General features: G+C 39.6%; 1 protein-coding gene across 2 annotated transcripts in view; it reads right to left on the bottom strand.

Annotated features, from left to right (window-relative positions):
• The window catches only part of LOC140476286 (uncharacterized), a 49,981-nt gene extending 31,506 nt beyond the window's left edge, over window positions 1-18,475 (bottom strand). The window contains exons 1-3 of one of the 2 annotated variants that reach the window (XM_072568656.1): window positions 18,172-18,475; window positions 12,786-14,168; window positions 2,490-2,641 (exon numbers count right to left, since the gene is read on the bottom strand). In XM_072568656.1, the coding sequence (XP_072424757.1) occupies window positions 2,490-2,641; window positions 12,786-13,772 (1,139 nt within the window). In that variant the 5' untranslated portion in view covers window positions 13,773-14,168; window positions 18,172-18,475. The remainder of the gene's footprint in view (window positions 1-2,489; window positions 2,642-12,785; window positions 14,169-18,171) is intronic. The other variant, XM_072568658.1, reaches the window with a different exon arrangement.
• Window positions 18,476-19,126: the final 651 nt, after the last annotated feature.

The following is a 19,126-nucleotide window of genomic DNA, read 5'->3' as shown; positions in this document are numbered from 1 at the left end:
TCTGATCACTCCTGGAGTTAAGAAAGCATCTGCAATGTGCCTTAATGACTATCACCCAGCAGCTCTGGCCTCAATAATCACAAAGTGCTTAGAGAAGCTGGTCAGGGCCCACATCAACTCTAGCCTGCTTCAATCCGCTAAAATTTGCCTCCCGATGTAACAGGTCCACAACGGATGCCAAATCCCTAGCCCCACACTCATTCCTGGAACATTTGGACAACAAGGACACCTACGTCAGGCTCCTGCTCATTGAAGGCAGAGCTGTAGTCAACACTATTATCCTCTCCAAACTGAGCTCAAAACTCTGTGACCTTGGTTTTGGCTCCATCCTCTGCAACTGGATCCTCAGCTGCCTGACCCACATACTGCAATCAATGAAGACAGCAAACAGCACCTCCTCCACAATAATACTCAATACTGGAGATCCTCAAAAGGTGCAACCTCAGCCCTCCCAACTGTATCTCTGTACACCCATGATGTGTTGCCAAATTCCAGATGAATGCCATCTACAAGTTTGCTAACAAAACCACCATTGTAGGACGAACATCTAACAATGACGAGTCAAAATACAGAAGGGAGATAGAGGGCTTGGTGATGTAATGCAATGAGAACAACCTCTCTCTCTCTCTCAATGTCAAAAACACTGAAGAACTGATCATAGACTTCAGAAAGAAAGGAGGCGAACACACCCCATCTACAATCAATAGAACTGAGGTTGAGGGGGTGGAGAACATTAAATTCCTTGGAATGACGATAACTGACAACCTGTCCTGGAATTCCCATGTAGATGCAAGTCAAAAAGGCACAACAATGCCTCTGCTTCCTCAGGTGGCTCAGGAAAATTTGGCATGTCCATAAAGACCCTCACCAACTTCTACAGATGCAGCATGGAGGGCATATTGTCTGGGTGCACAATGGTATAGCAATCATGGAAGCCAATTTTTCCATCCGTGGACTCCATTTATAGGGGTCAGTGCTGCAGAAAGGCTGCCAACATCAAAGACCTTTCACATCTCAGTAATGCTCTCGAACAACTACTTCCAGCAGGCAGAAGAGACAGAAGCCTGAACACATGCACCAGCAGGTACAAGAACAGCTTATTCTTGGCTGTTATTCGGCTGATGAATGGACTGTCTAGCCTCAAATAATGCTGAGCTTGCCGAGCCCACACCCCGTGCAATGTAACCTGTACACCTCTGTCTAAGTCTTTTTGAGCTGTACATCCTTACTTACTATGATCTGCCTGTACTGCTCGTAAACAAAGCTTTTCACTGTACTTTGGTACACATGACAATAAATCAATCAATCAATCAATTAAAAAGCTCGGTTAGAATTCAACTGCACTGGCAATGCCTTATTCCATATCTGAACTGGTTGATTCAAAATGATTACAGAAAGTGATTAAAGCTATTAAAGCTCTTGGTATGCAGTGACAGTGTCCCTACCTCTGAACTAGGAAGCTTGTGTGCAAATCCCACCTGCTCCAGAGGGGTGCATAATAATGAGTGGAAAATATCTCTGTTAGGCAAATGACCCCAGATCGTAAATATATGTCAGCACTTTTGTACTAAAAGGCTTCTGTGGTGCAGTGATAATGTCCCTATCTCTGAGGCAGGAGTTCCAGACTCAAGTCATTTCTGCTCTAGAGATGTGCTTAACAACATCTCTGAACACGGTGGCACAGTGGTTAGCACTGTTGCCTCACAGCGCCCGAGACCTGGGTTCAATTCCTGCCTCAGGCGACTGACTGTGTGGAGTTTGCACGTTCTTCCAGTGTCTGCGTGGGTTTCCTCTGGGTGCTCCGGTTTCCTCCCACAGTCCAAAGATGTGCAGGTCAGGTGAATTGGCCACGCTAAATTGCCCATAGTGTTAGGTAAGGGGTAAGTGTAGGGGCATGGGTGGGTTGTGCTTTGGCGGGTTGGTGTGGACTTATTGGGCCGAAGGGCCTGTTTCCACGCTGTAATGTGATCTAATCTAATGAACAGATTGATTGGCAAATATAGCAGGCTCCTATAGTACAATTTTTCCTAACCAGAAAACTTTCGAAGTAGCCAGGAAGTTGGCTTCAGTTACAGAAAAAAAATCCAAACTCTGTATTTGTCAAATAGAATATTTTTTGTGACCCAGCTGACCCAGAAAAGAGCAACAGAATAGTACAGCACAGCACAGAAGGAGACATTTACCCATTGAGCTTCCCATTCAGTTATGAATTTTGTTTCTGTGAGACTTGTTCACACAAGGCTTTACCATCTTTGGATAGTAATTCCTGTCGCTTACTTTTTGTGGTCACTTGATGAGATATCAGTTTGTGCCAGAGTTACCACCTAAACTACATAGTTGATAAAACAAGATTTTCAGTCGTCAGTGTACCTGCTAAAATTAAGCCTAGCTTATACAAGTGTACTATCTATTTCGGAGATGCTGAAGCTACAAAAGTTTGCTTCACAGTTGATTTAATATAACACATTTGCTGTAATATTATCCATTACCTGGTTAATGAGTTTGCTTTATTAGCATCACTTTCTTCTCCATTTATCTTGAGAACCTTCTCAAGTGTTGGGATGTCTTCAAAGGAACATTTAATGGGTTCAGATGGGAAGGAATTCTGAAGAATGTTTTCCATGTGACTCCTTGTTTCAGCCTAAAGAATTAAGACAGTGCAGATGAAATATTCTTTGAAGTTTCACTTTACAAGATAATTATGGATTAGAAAAGCTCATTTTAAGTTGCTTTCCATCAACCTCTAGATGTACGCTGATGAAGCTTCCCTGTCAACTTCCCTGACCTTTTCAACTTCCTCTATGTAATTAAATCAGCTTATCTGACATTCCATCTTCAATAAGCTGCAGTATCTTCCAAATGAGCATTTGGAGGGTTTCTCTCTTACCCACCATCAAGCTGAACCAGATTGTATAAATTACTTTGGTTAAAAACAAATTCATGCCGAACTTCAGATTCCATTCCATATTATTTTCTGCATTCATTCATGTCTCCAAGTCCATTAACTGACACTACCATTAAAGTGCCCCGGTCTCTAAACTCAAATATTTCAATTCTCACCGAAATGTGCCATTTCCCTTAAACCTCAGCTTATCTGAAACTATGATACAAATGGTCTGTCCTTCAGCACATCTCTTTTGGACACATCCTGGTCCTTGCTGAGCTACGATGATTCCCAACTCTTCCAATGCCTCTAATAATTCTCCTTTACCTTTTTTGCCTCCTATTCCTCCGAAATGCCCTCCTTAAAACCCATTTCTTTCACCCAATTTCTTTCAACTAAAATTTCAGTTTTGGCTCAGCCACTGAAGTACTTTGAAATGTTTTTCTGTGCTCTTTGTGTCACATACAAAGAAAATACTGCATTTATTTAGTGCCTTTACTTTAGTAAAAATGTCCCATATCACTTTACAGGAGCATTGTCAAATTAAAATTCAACAAGTTGGTTCAGTCGCGTGTCATGATTTCTGGCAATCTTTCCATTGAAAGGACTTGGCAATGATAAATACTGGAAGTATAGATCTCCAGTTGAAGGGAGATTAGTGGCAAAGAGCCTCAAATGGACAGATTGGTGAAAAGATGTGACTGTCCTAAGAGGAGAGACTGAGTAAACCAGGTATCCATACTCTTATTGAGCTGAGAAGAATGACACATCTTGTTGAAACATTTTTTGCAAAGGTGCTTCCCGGGACAGATGTTAAAAGGCTTCCCCAATCAGGAATTCTAAACCTAGGGCTCATAGCCTTGGGCTAAGCAGTCAGTTGTTTAGGAAAGAGGTATAGATTTTTATTTCTCTGAATTCCAAAATTTCACACTGTCCATTGCCAGGACCTGTGGATGCTCAGTGGTAGTCAAGTCAGAGATTTTTAAATAATGAGATAAATGATTATAATGTGGGAAGGTGGAACTGAGAAGATTAATAATCTTCTTGACCAATGGACAGGTTCAATAAGCGAAATGGCCTGTGATCAATTAGAACCTTCCTCACAGCTGTATGGCTGAGTTGTTTTTTTTGTGCAGGTGTGAGAAACAGTGAGAGACACAAGGTGTACGAATCTTTATTCAATTTCCACCACCAGGAAGATAGGAAAACACCCGAGAGGCCAGTGACAAGCACTGCCCTTCATATCAAAGGGCAAAGCTGTGTGATCAAAACAGTGAAGGGGAGGGTAGGGACTAAATCAAAATAGAGTTGGAGGGGGAAATAATGCACTCCACTCCCTGCGGCGCCCACCTCTCCCTGAACAACACCTGGGTGTTGGTGGACACCGCGTGCTCCTTCTCAAAGGACACCCGGGCTGAGTTGTTAGATCAATTAGATCATTATTAAACCAGGCATAATTGCCAATAATAGAAAGTCATTATCTAATATCTGATACTTTTAAGTAGACAGCTCTTACAAAAAGTCACCATAAACAAGATGAGCCAAATTGCCTAATTTTTGTGCTATAGGATTTGATTCTCTTAATCATCAGTAAGATGATGGGATAAGTCATCAATAATATTAGCAAGTAGCATTTGGCAATACCACTTTGGGTTTGTAAGGATCTCATGGAACTACAGCTTTGATCCGAACATAGACATAAGACTTGATTTTTCAGTGGTATTGGGGAAATGACTGTCCTTGACAACAAAGTAACATTAGATAGATTGTAGCCCCAACTATAGTATAATTCTGGTTCTTGAAGGTTAATCAACTCAACCCATGGATATTGCTGCAGCATTTGTTCACACTAAATTCTCTTTAACGGACTCATCAAATTATCCTCCTCCATCCGAAGGCCTGTAGTGGGAATGTTTACTCATGATTGTACTCAAATACTCAATTCCATTCTCAGTTCATTCAGTAATGAGGCATCCCTACGTGCAGAAAGAATAGGATAATGTTCATGCGAGGTATGGGGAGTGTTAAATGACATTTATGGCACATAGGTACTCAGCAAGGACCATCCTCTATACATTAAAAGTGTTATGGGACACTCTTCACTTGTCTGGTTGGGTACTGCAGTATGAGATGCTCTACACTATCCACAGCCTGACACCACATCATGTGCTTAATCATCCACTCTATCCTTCACCGACCTACGCTGATTGCTGAGCACAATACCCACAATAGCAGACACCTGGTCAGACTCTCAGGACCATTGGGTCAAAATCCTGAAACTCTCAACCTAACAGTTCTGTTCAACTATCTTTGTGACACTGTCCATAATTGTTCATTATTGGCTCTTCTCAACACATTTTCAGGAGATAACGAAGTGCTTGCTTTACTCGTAGCACCTGATCCAGAAAATGAATTTAAAAATTATGTCGAATATGAAATTCATTTCCACTTTCTAGACTACAGAGTTATGACGTTTGCAATCCATTGCCATTCATTTTTACCACTACAACCTCCAGTTTTGGCATTTGTATTGCTTCTTGCATTCACATTTGATTGTAGATTTATCTTGTTTCACATCTGTACATACTTCTCATTAACTTTGGTCATGTCTCTCAGGATTTCGCCATCTCCTCCATTGCAAGTCTCATTTGGTCTACTCACCACCCTCACCTTTGCGTATACACTTTAAAATGATTCTCAATTTCTATTTCACAACTTTACATCCAAGCTTCATTGTTTATCTCTCCCATCAACCCCTCACCAAGTGCCTTATTTGGTGAATCAATCACACAACACAAATAGGAAGTCTTTGGCATTGATGAGTTACATCTCTCACATTCAACAGCAAACTTATTACTTAAAGCTTTCAATATTGATGGATGGCTATGTATCCCCAATACTGAGAAATGTATTCATATCAGTTAGCTTTCTACATGTTTACAGGTATCCTTTTAGGAGAAAAGCTTTTGTGTAACAGAGTGGCAGGCAAAACAGCTGTCAAAACTTTACAAACAGGCTATGAAAAATCAAAGGTAGGGCAAAAATTTGCAGTAGATTACTTCATGAAATAATATCATGAACTTGATTGAGTGTTTTGAAGTAGCAATAAGTGGAATTGATGAAGGCAGATCTATATGGACTTCAGTAAGGCGTTTGACAAGGTTCGTCATGGTAGACTGATTAACAAGGTTAATCACATGGAATAGAAAGAGAACTAGCCATTTGGACACAAAACTGGCTTAAAGGTAGAAGACAGAGGGTGGTGATGGAGTGTTGCTTTTCAGTCTGGAGGCCTGTGACCACAGGTGTGCCACAAGGATCAGTGCTGGGTTCACTACTGGTCATCATTTGTATAATTGATTTGGATGTGAACATAGGAGGTATGGCTAGTAAGTTTGCAGATGACAGCAACATTAGAGGTGTAGTGGACAGCAAAGAAGGTTACCTCAGAGTATAATGTGATCTTGATCAGACGGGTCAATGAGCTGAGAGGTGGTAAATGGAGCTTAATTTAGATAACTGAGGTGCTGCAGTTTGGAAAGACAAAAGAGGGCAGGACTTATACATTTAGTGGTAAGGTCCTGGGGAGTGTTGCTGAACAAAGACACCTTAGAGTGCAAGTTAATATCTCCTTGAAAGTGGAGTCGCAGGTAGATAGGATAGTGAAGGCAGTGTTTGGTATGCTTTTCTTTATTGGTCAGTGCACTGGGTATAGGAGTTGGGAGGTCATGTTGTGGCTGTACAGGACATTGGGTAGTCCACTTTTGGAATACTGCATGTAATTCTGGTTTCCCTGCTATAAGAAGAACTTGTACAACTTGAAAGCATTCAGAAAAGGTTTACAAGGATGTCACCAAGTTGGAGAATTTGAGCTATAGGGAGAGGCTGAATAGGCTGGGGCTATTTTCCCTGATGCTTTGGAGGCTGAGGGGTGACTGTACAGAGGTTTATAAAATCATGAAGGACATGGATAGGATAAAAAGACAAAGGACTTTTCCTTGAGGTGGGACAGTCCAAAACGACAAGGCATAGGTTTCAGGTGAGAAGGGAAAGATTTAAAAGGGGCAAAAGTGTATGGAATGAGCTGCCAGAGGAAATGGTGGAGACTGGTACAACTGCAACATTTAAAAGGCATCTGGATGGGTATGTGAATTGGAAGGATTTAGAGGGAGATGGGTCAAATGCTGGCAAACGGGACTAGATTTATTCAGGATACTGGTCAGCATGGATGAGTTGGACTGAAGATCTGTTTCCTTGTTATATATTTCTAAATAATCTCAAAGAAAGGTTGCCTCCATACATACAGAGTAACCTGAGGAGTCTAACTCAGAAATTCAGGAACAACAATTGCCCTAACTATTTTGTTTTCAGCTGGGTACACAGACTCAGACTCCCCAACTGGGATATGGAAACTGTATAGCATGCTGTGTAGTTGATAGTGAACAGGATGGCTGCTGAACCCAAAATATCATTAATAGTTGGATTGAGTGGGCAGGAAATGGCAAATTGAATTTAATCATGACAAGAGAGAAGTTATATATTTGGGAATGGCAAACCAAGCAAGGGAGCAGACAATAAGTGGAAGGGTATTAAGGGGATAAAGGAAATGGAGACATTCTAATCTGTTGTTACTATGGCAATTTTACCTTTAATAAGGTAAACTGATATTAATTATTAGCATTAACCATCAAAGCGCTGCTTCTGCCATGATCGTGAGTGGGGAGAGAGAACATATTCTTTTCAATTTGAAATACATATAGTGTTCTCTCTTTCCAAAATTGTCAGGAAGGTGCCTTATTGGTAAATAAGTTGTAAATATTATAATAGGATTTTCAGTCCTGCTGGCTGCAATTATTTTACACCGATTCTTGCTATCAGTTTCATTCAATTTGCATAGCAATTTGATATGCCTCTTTGAAAATGAAAAGGTTACCGCTGACAGCAATCATACCCCTGCAATGAAACATTTACAGATCTGTACTTCACGGGAAATTCTGAGAAAATTGTGAGTAGAAACTTACATTCTTCCCAAATTTAAATATTTATTCTCTCTTTACTTGCGCTGTCATGGGAGGAATAGCATTTGGTTTCTGATGGTAAATTTGTCTTCTGCAACCTACATGCTCAAGCAAGAGACTGGAGAGAGAGAGCCAACAGCAACTCACAACGAAACAAACACATGCAATAACAAACAGCCCAGACTTGGAGAGGGAGGGGGAAGGGCAATTTAATATTAACATGCAGATGCTGTTCAACCTTCCACCTGCCTGGTTGTGAGAGAGCAACGAATCCCAGTGAGACTAGTATTTTGAACTGAATATGAAACACAAGGTGTAACTAGCACAAGTTTGAAACTGCCATTCAACGTCTCAGCATTGGTTCAACGGTTCCAAGAGTCTGAGAAAAATTACAGCACAAAGAAGCTATTCAGACTATCATGTCTGCGCTGGTTGAGTAAACTAGCCATCCATTCTAATCAAACTTTGTCGCACCCAACCTTGCAGGTTTTAGCAGTTCAGGTGCAAATGAGGTGAGAATTTCTATCTCAAACATCAAACTGGGCAGTGAATTTCAGACACTGAACCATCCCTGGGTGAAAGCAACTTTTCTCATGATACCTCTAAACTGTCCATTAATTGCCTTAAATCTGTTCCCCCTAGTGACTGACCTCTCCACTAGTGAAAATAAGTCTTAGAATGGATGCATTCTCATTCGACAGACCCAGCCAGTAGTGGTTTAACCTGCGGGTGACCATGCCTTAGGTGAGGGGAGAGGCTGAGAAGGAGAGCCCCTCATAGTAACCTCAACTGGTGTGCAACTGAATTCATGCTGTTGGCATCACCCTCTGCATCGCAAACTGTCCAAGGACCATCTTTGCCTTAATGGATAATGCTAATCTTCTGTAACCTACAAGGCACATTGCACTCCAAGCTACTCACTGTCTCAGCTTGGAACTAGATCCCATTCTGTCAAAATCCTGAAACTCTCACTCAGCAACACAGGAAGTATGGATACAGGAAACGGACCTGCAGAAGTTAAAGAAGGCAACTCATCTCCATTTCCTCGGGGATAATTAGGGATGTGAAAAAAACTATTAGCCCAGTCAGTGAAGCCAACATCCCGGAATACATTTTCAAAAAAAAAAAACAGAAAGAGAGACAGCAAGAGGAATCAGCATCTCACAATGAAATGCACAGAATATGTGTCACCCAGGCAGGTTTTTCCTTTCTCAACAAGAGCTTTTGAAAGAAAATTACTTTGTCAACTGGTGTTAACCAATCCAATACTCTAAGTAGCAATCTGTTCTACAATGCAAGTAGATTGTTTATGTCATAGAGATTATTTCTGGGACTGGTAAATAATTGGTACTACTTTAAGTGCAGAAAATTAATTCTCTTTGGTCACAGCTGGAGTTCAGTCTTAGTAATAAGTGTATATTCAGCCTAGGTGTTGTGAAGAGGAGAATGCAATAGTTGGTATGACAAGAATTCAGTATTATGTTCCTTGAATATTCAAATCAATGACCTAGACATGAGGCAGGTATGAGCATATTCCCAATTACAGGGAATACGAGATCTGCCTACAGGTGTGGCCCAAAACATCTTGTCCTAAAGTCCAGAAATGTAACACTTAAACGAAATGAAGGCTTTCACCTTATATAAATCACTGATCAGTTGGACACAGCTACTGGCTGCAAATTGCTTCTAAAAACAATTAGGAGAATGCATAGAACCCCTAGTGTGAAAGCGAGCCATTTAGCCCATCAAGTCCACATCGACCTTCCTGAAACAGCATCCCATTCAGACTCACCCCTCTACCCTATCGCTATAAACCTACATTCCTCATAGCTAACATACCTAGCCTGCATATCCCTGGACACTATGGGCAATTTCGAATGGCCAATCCACATAAACTGTGCATCTTTGGACTGGGGGAGGAAACCGGAGCACCTGAAGGAATCCCATGCAAATATGGGAAGAACGTGCAAACTGAACACAGACAGTCACGGGAGGCTCTGTTCGAACCCTGGAACCTGGTGCTGAGAGGCAGCAGTGCTAACCACTGAACTGCCTAAATTGCGGCTCTGCTCTCATGTGTGCACACTGATGAGACACACACACACACACACACACACACACAGACAGTCCCGTGCGTTTAATGGAAACATTGAGAGGTACAGTGTTTTTAAACAATTATCTCATGTAGTTTTTTTTTCATTGCTAACTTTTCCATATTCTCTTACAAACTGGTATATACTTTTGTAGTGGTATAATGCTTTCAGCTTTCAGGCCAAATTACATCTTATCTTTACTACCTTCCAGTCTTTAACCCAAGAACTTGGCAATGCAACCAAAAATATCTTCCACCATCAGTAGCCAATTCCAACTGAACTTTAGCAATGAACACGCTTCCTCAACATGACTGCCGACAGATTTACAAGGGAGAAGTTACTCTGACCCAACAATTTATAAAAGATTAGAAGACTTTTAGCAGTTTTTTTTATTTGTATAGGCACTGCTGTTAAACCACATCAGAAGCATTTCCTTCTGTATAATTATCAGGAAATGTCTCTGGAAGAATGATAGTTTGCCCAGTGCAGAAGGTCAACATTATTTATGTAACTTAATTTTCAGTGACATCTTAATTCCATCGCTGGAATAAGTGAGATTTGAACAAATTTATAGCTACAATAAAAAATAAATACTGAAGAAACTCAGACCTGGCAATATCTGTGGACAGAGTTAAAGTTGAGTGCAGTTTAACTCTTTTTAAGAACTGCCAGTGTCATCATATTGGAAACAAAATATTAACTCTGCGTCTCTCTTTCTCTCGCTCTCTGCAGATTCTGCCATACCTGCTGAGTTTTTCTAGCATTTTCTGGTTTTTAGTTCTGATGGCCGAGTGGTATTAAACACTGGACCATTAATCCAGAGACCCAGGTCATGTTCTGGGGATCCAGGTTTGAAATGGCAGATAATGGAATTTAAACAAAAACGTATCTGGAATTAAGAATCTAATGACAACCACAAAACCAGTGTTGACTGTCAGGAAAAACCCATCTGGCTCATTAATGTCCTTCAGAGATGGTAACCAATTTTCCCAGCCTAGCCTATATATGACTGCAGACCCGCAGCAACATGGTTGATTCTTAACTTCCCTCAGAGTATGTAGTAATGGACAACAAATGCTGGCCTAGCCAGTGACATCCACACTCAGTGAATGAATTTTTAAAAATCTACAGTATCAACAATACTTTGCTTTTGTTTCAATTAATAACTAGAGAAGATTCTACACTACATCTAAAACAGTAAAGTTGGCTAACAATGTCTAAGTATAATCAGAGGATACCACAACTCCATTCTCTTGTCACATGGCTTATGCCATGGCAAATCTCATGGAGCATTGTGGGCCCAAATAAATCTTCACTGAGAAAAGTTACAATGTGATGACTAATTCAAGTTTGGGGCATTCGGTACAATTAGGAAAATATTGACCCTTCTATCGCTTTCATACTTGGGAAAGAGGTTGAGTTGCAGAAAAATTGTGTCAGGTGCTGCAATTTCCAAAGCTGGTGTGTGATTGAGAATAAACCAATCTCTTTAGATGAACCAGATGGTACAGCTTGGTTTCGTCAAATCCATGAAGCAGACTTGAGCGTATTTGACATATGGTCAGAAGTTACGTGACACCAGGTTATAACCCAACAGGTTTATTAGAAAGTGCAAACGTTTGGAGCGATGTTCCTTTGTCAGGAGAAGTCACCTGACTTGGACTCTTATATATCCCTGTCCTTGACAATGTCACAGGTTAAATCAGACTGGTTGCAACGTTGGTGCTAAACTTGACCCCAAACTGCTTTTAATCCCAAATAAATCTCAAATATTGCCAGTCTGTTGCAAAAAGCCTTAACCACAGCGTTGTAATAGTTCAAAAGATGACAAAGCTTTCTTGGTCAATCCTCTATCCTTCAACCTCCTTAAACAGCTTGTTCAAAACTTTTGAGTTCATACCTTGTCCTGGTTTATATAAATTAGAAATAGTAGGAACCCCACATGGGAGAAAGAAGAGGAGAGATCATGGTTGGCCTCCACACGGGAATCCTCTCCAACTTCTCAACATTACACTGGTGATTTACATTTTTGGTATACTCCAGATTTCAACTTTTACCATACTCCCATTCATGCAAATCCACTCTGTTACTTTGCCATGTTTTCTTACTTTCCCTTTAGCTATTTTCAGGTTTTTGCAATAGGATTCAGTACTAATTGTCAATTTGCATCCTCAAAAGATGCAGCCTGACCTGTTGAGCTATTCATCATTTCTGATGCAATTCTCTACTACTCATTTCAATACTTCTTTCAATGTGCAAGTTATGTCATGGTTAGCTGCTGGGCTCAAAGTGCTAAACTCAGTTGTTATCTCAAAAAAGCCATATAGATAACGAAATAATCTACTTATTCTCCCATAGTACTGCATATCTTTTGGCAACATTACAACCAATTCATCAGCAAAACAAGATCTCAACTGTGAAAATCATCATTTAAAATTTGTAAATGAACTTGCTTTTTCCAGATAAACTAGAGATTACAGCCTTGCAACTCACTCCATTATATTGTTTTGTTCAGCAAATCTCAGGCAGGAATGTCACCATCAGCATCTCTTGCAAAACCACTTTTAAAATTGTGTGAAAAACCTTACTGACTCATTCGTTTTCAAAGATGTTTTTTTGAACTTTACTAAAAACAGCAAGTGCGAGTGAGATCAGCACTGGTTGAAAGATTTTGAGTCAGACAATAGGAGTCAGTAAATTAAATGAACAGTTAAAATTGAGACATTTCTCCACTTAATTTCTCTACCATTAAACAAAGCATTTACTTACTAAAGAGCTTGGGCTACTAACCTTCAGAGCTGAACTTGCAGACAGGATTGCCTGGTTTTCTGAAAATGGAGGATTCACAGGGTACAATGCTCCAGCTGAGCCAAGGCCTGAAAATTCAGTTTCCTTATCACTAATAGTCTGAATTGTGTCATTGACTAATTGTCCATCACTTCCAAATGTCCTATTTACTGCAGAATCTGCAAAATTGTTATCAACAAAAACTGCAGGTTGTTCTGGATTGCTGCATCCAAGTAAATCTTCCTCAGTATTCACAGAAGAGTTTAATTTTAACATCCTGCACATTGGAGCACAAGCATTAATAGTGGAGACAGAGGTTTGCAATTCATTATCACATTTGTAATTTGTAGGATTGTGGTGATGGGTTGGAAAATGATGATTTGTGAAGTAACCATTAGGAAATTTGGAATGCTGAAAACTCTTCTCAGCAGAATCATCTTTTTCCCTCAAAGACAATTCATGAAAAGTACCAAAAAACTGCTGCTGTACAACAGATGTTTTACAGTAACCTGCAAAGTCACTCCATAATTCACTGTTTTCTTCACCTTTAGATGAGCACAATGTTTTACTTGTTGAGGCATTAAGCAATGTATCCTTTCTCATCCCCATTAAATCAGCTCCATTTAAGATATGTTTCATGTTGCTAACAGGATCCTCCATACAGTCTGTTATGCTGTCATTAGTTGAATCATTGGGATCTAACGCTTCTGAACGGATAGCCTTTTCAGTGTTCAGTACAGTTGTGGTGTCTCTTTGGTTTTCAAGAACTTTGCAAAGATCCTGTTCCTCTTTACAGTTTTGGCTCAGAGAAGAATTACTGACACCTAATCCACAATCATCAAAAGGAACAGAGATTTCCATATTGCCATTTAGTTCCATGAAGCATTCTGCCATGTTCTGGAGAAAGTTGTTTGTATTGTCACTTTCTTCATCCTGTTGCAAATATCCAGCTGCTGATCTTCCTTGACCATCTATAACAACAGTTATCATGTTGACAGCACATAGTTAATGACTGTACTAGTAAGTAGTTCTCATACAAAAGAAATTCAGAATACCTGTAGCTCCAATGGGACTTGTTGGGTATTAATAATGAAAATTTCCTTCCGTTAATGACTTCTGTTTCTAGCTTGTATGTGTGTCTTAGTTTAAAACATTACTGATGAAATGGCTTTGAAAAAGAAACACACCAGCCAGTTTTTGTTTACTGTACTGTGTTGCAGTTTGCATACAAAGATCTATTAATTTGCACACTATGCTTGTGAAAGTGTAAACATATACTTGCTATCTTTTTGCAGTTTATGGTTTTATAGATGAAGCTGTTTTCCCAGCAAGACTAGCGTTGCTTTCAGATGACCTTCAACATTTGTGCCCATTATCTCCTGCAGCCTGAAAAAAGAAATGAAATCTATGAAAAAATGAAAAAACGTTAAGCATTCTTTGCATATTTTTAAAGATTAGGCATGGTATTATGCAAACATACAAAAAGCTATTATACCCAGACCAACATAAATTCTGGCTTATTTGACACGTCTTACAGCCGTTCAAGAAGGCATCTCTCCTCATCTTTCGAGGACGAGGAGGAAAGGGTAACAAAATACCAATTTCAAACATCAATGCTCTAAGAAACGTAAAGGTTGAAAGAAATTGGATTTGTATGAAGACTTTGTATTTTGCTCACAGGACTTTGCCTCCTTCACTGTTTACATTACCAATGATGAATCAAAATGTGGTAAAACCAAAAATCATTTTCAGTGGCTGAACACATTTTCAGTAGCGAGCACTGCACAACAAAATAAGAATACAAACTTGGTCTTCGGGTACAGAGATTACTTGTAATAAATCCACTACTAGTGTAAAAGTAAATTATTTAACACAAAGTATTTCAGGTCAAAATGCATTCTGACCTGCTATGTTAGAACGAAGGAGTTAGTTTCCACTTTCTTCTTCCTTACATTGATGATAGGAAAGCAGCTGAATAAATTAATAGATAATTTACTTTTGGTGGCATTGGCTGAAGAAGGAATGTTAATTCAGATACTGGATGACTGTATACTTTAATAATAATATTATGAAATCTCTTACATCCAGTGATATAGTAAAACAAGATCTTAATTGAACTTCTCATCTGAAAGACAGCCTCTGAAAATGCAGCACTCCTTTTGCACTGCATATGAAACAAGGCCCAAATTCATGATCATTAGATTAGAAGAAAGTGTACTACCACTGGGTTAAACTGATATGTTATTTGAAAAACAACTTAATTATTTTTGATTTTGGAAGAAATAGATGTAACTATCAAAAAACCATTTGCATATGGGTGAAAATTAAAACTACATTTTGTCTAGTCTATTAGACATGACAGGAAACCCCAAAATTCATGTACAAATTTTTAAACTGGCTACTTGAATAGTAGCTTATCTATGCCTCCTTAGTATCTTGGGTTGACCAAAACAACCACCTCAACATTGGCCTCATATTGCCTTGAGTTCTGGGAACCTTGATGCATGACAGGAACAATTTTGACTGGTGAATTAATCTTTACAGTAACCAGCTCTTAGTGAAATAGAGTTGACAGCAGAATCTTTTCAAGCTGGCAAACATGCAATTTTGCTTTACTAAAATTTGTCACAGACATGTGTGTTAATCTGATTCAAACTATGTTACAGACGGAAGGTTTCAAGTGGCACACCATCCATTGCCACCTGAACAACCAGACGATTCATGAATTCAATAAAGAATACATTGATTACCAAATTCTAAAGCAGTGAATGAACAGATTTGCAATTGGCAGCTGCACTATAATTTATGAGGATTGGTATTTTCAATTGGTATGTACATTGTAATTAATGAGGATTCATATTATCTGTGTGCAATCGGTTATAGGACAAGAGGACAATGATCTATTCATAACTAAAACGTACTGTAAACATTATGAGGCAAGGCTGTGCTTAGCCGCATGAATGTGAACATTAATAGAAAGTTTCCGAAAAAAGTGAAAATGAAGTGATATTTCCACACAATTAAATAATGACCATAGCCTGTGAAAAAAATAAATGGTTGGAAGGTACCACAGCACATCTGGCTAATCCCAAAATTTGTTAAACTCTAATTCTAACATAAAATGATTAAATGCCACCTCCCAGTCTGTAGATTATTACTCAAAGTGTAAAGTACTGAAACATCAACTAGCATGTTTCACTTCATTCCAGGTTTGAGCCAATCTAATTTTTTTTAAAAAGCAGTGATGCCTAAAAATACCTAATGCATATCACAGGACAAATTCACAAATAAAACAAATAACTTAACTGACAAGATTAAAGAAACAAATTTCCAAACTGCAGAAATCAGAAAATTATACAAACTAACATAACTATCACTCCCATAAAAAGAAACATATCTCTGGTTTTTAACTTCATTTACTAAATGTTCTGCAAATCATTGAATTCCTGCAGTGCAGAAAGAGGCCATTTGGCCCATCAGGTCTGCACCAATCTTCAAACAGCATCCACCCAGACCCATACTATCCCTGTAACCCTGCATGTTTTTTTTTAAAACCATGGTTAACTCAACTAACCTGTATATCCCTGGATGCTACAAGGCAATTTAGCATGGCCGATCCATCTAACCTGCACATATTTGGACTGTCAGAGGAAACTGGAGTATCTGAAGGAAACCCACGCAGATACGAGAAGAATGTTCAAACATCACATGGACAGTCACTCAAGGCTGGAATCAAACCCAGGTCCCTGGTACTTTGAGGCAGCACTGCTAACCACTGAGCCACTGTACAATGGTAAAGTATCAAATGTACAGAAGCTTCAGTTAGACATGTCTAAAACGTTCAGCTTAGAATTTTTCTTTAAAGCAAATGTTATTTCATGTTCTCTTTAGTAAACCCAACTTTTCGTTTTCATTGACTTCTTTTCTCCCTGAAACATATTTTGTTGCATCCTTCCTCAAGTTAGGATTGTTTTACATTAAAAGAATGAAATTTTTACTTTGGAAGTAAGTATTTCCAAATAATATTTTAGCTTTAAGCATAAACACTATTTCCAATTTAGAAATTAAGCATATTTAAGAAAGTTTCCAACTGTCAATGCATTGAAATTTAATGCATTGACTTGGGAATAATGCATAAGTGTTTAATTACACAGGAAAGAATGAATCGTCTTATTATTGTTAATTGTTGTATTCTATCCAGATATAAGACAGTAAGAATCATTTGTCATGTAACTTTAGAAATTATGCTTTCTGGTTGAAGTTGGTTCTGTAGCAGCTAAATCTGGTCACAAACATTGATTAACATGGTTTTCTATTGTATTAATAAAAATTCTTATTTTTGGAATGTAGAGCTGACTGAATACAGTAATGAGAAACAAGAACAAAAAGTTCTTTATGGACCCCTCGGCGGGTAAATTGGGTCAAACTCTCTCAGATAATTCTCAAATTCCTCATTTTCAGTTTAGCTAAGATTCACAGAAATCCCAGATTGTTAAATCTCAACGCCACAATCTCCCCTCTGACAAAAGTCAACTGACTTCCAACTTGTGCCATTATTGATGATCTGGTTCCACATTTATCTGCATGTACATGTCAGATACATAAAACAACGTTCACCATTTTCTGATTCCTTAACAAGAACCAAACAGCCCTCAACTGTAAATGTAACTTCAAATGTAACAAAAAAAGGTATATAGTAACTGGGTAAGTTTGCAAAGTTTTTCATCGCTGGATTTTTCATTAGTCTCTCGATTTATAATTTGAATAACACTATTTCCACACTTCAAATCCGCCTCGTTTTAAACCATGAAAAACCTTTCAGTTGATAATGCAGTTTATTTTAGTTTCCAGCACTATGTTTACATACAGTTTAATATCGTATATTTACTAGTAACACTGCTGTAATGGCGACATATTTAATTCATTGACTCTAACTTAAAACTCAGACCTTGAGATTGGGTTTGTTATTAAGAGCGGTGCAAATCAAAATGAAACATGTATTTATCAGACAAAACGTACACAATATTAAAATTACTTCACACCCGGAAGTGACAATGATTATCAATGCAATTGCACAATGGGCTGTCGTCGGATTATTTTACAAAAAGAATAAAGAAAAACATATTCATAACCGACAGGAATGGAAATGATGACAGACGAACAACAGCCTCGACCAACAATTCCCCAAAGACAAATCTCTCTTCTTTAAAAACGCTGTAGGCTTTCAGTTTATTCCTATTTATGTTAAAGTTACATTTATAACGAGCACCATTTCGCACACGATTCAGCCAGTAATCTCTCAATAAAACAGATCTGCAAATTCTCACCCACTTGAAGCGGAAATGGTTGTTTTAAACATAAAACGAAATCACGCTTCGGAAATATTTACCTGGGGGTTTGCCTAATATAAATCAGTGAGAGACTTTACCGATGTCACGTCCAGTTATAACACTTTTCCAAACTGCTCTTTTAACTCCAGCAAGAATGTTAATACACACCTCAAGAGAGAGGTCCAAGCCAACCACAGTCCGCGATTTCATCAGAGTCCAGCCCAGGAACTGCCGTCCGAGAACGGGCGGAGTCGGTGGATCATTCAGCTCGAAAAGGCATTCAACGGCGGGGGTGGAAATAGTTACAAACCCCAGAGACCAGCAGAGTGGAACCCGAAAGCTGCGATCCAGCTGCTTGGTACCTGTGACCTGGCGGCTACTGCTCCTGACAGCCCCGGTAACCAGGCTCAGACTGACACTGACTGCCTCAGTAACCAGGGTCAGACTGTAGCCCAGAGCCCCAGTAACCAGGGTCAGACTGTAGCTCAGAGCTCCAGTAACTAGGCTCAGACTGTAGCTCATAGCCCCAGAAACCAGGGTCAGACTGTAGCCCAGAGCCCCAGTAACCAGGGTCAGACTGACGCTAACTGCCCCAGTAACCAGGGTCAGACTGTAGCTCTGAACCCAGGTAATCTGGCTCAGATTGTAGCTCAGAGCCCTAGTAACCAGGGTCAGACTGTAGCTCAGAGCCCCACTAACCAGGGTCAGACTGTAGCTCTGAGCCCAGGTAATCAGGCTCAGACTGTAGTTCAGAGCCCCAGTAACCAGGGTCATGTAGCTCAGAGGTCCAGTAACCAGGGTCAGACTGTAGCTCAGAGCCCCAGTAACCAGGGTCAGACTGTAGCTCAGAGCTCCAGTAACCAGGGTCACGTTGTAGCTCAGAACCCCAGTAACCAGGATCAGACTGTAGCTCAGATTCCAGGTAACAAGGCTCCGACTGTAGCTCAGAGCTCCAGTAACCAGGGTCAGACTGTAGCTTAGAGCTCCAGTAACCAGGGTCACGTTGTAGCTCAG

Source organism: Chiloscyllium punctatum, chromosome 4, assembly GCF_047496795.1.
Source record: "Chiloscyllium punctatum isolate Juve2018m chromosome 4, sChiPun1.3, whole genome shotgun sequence".
NCBI lineage: Eukaryota > Metazoa > Chordata > Chondrichthyes > Orectolobiformes > Hemiscylliidae > Chiloscyllium > Chiloscyllium punctatum.
Note: the sequence above shows the minus strand (reverse complement) of the source record. Positions and strands in the feature narration are given on the sequence as shown.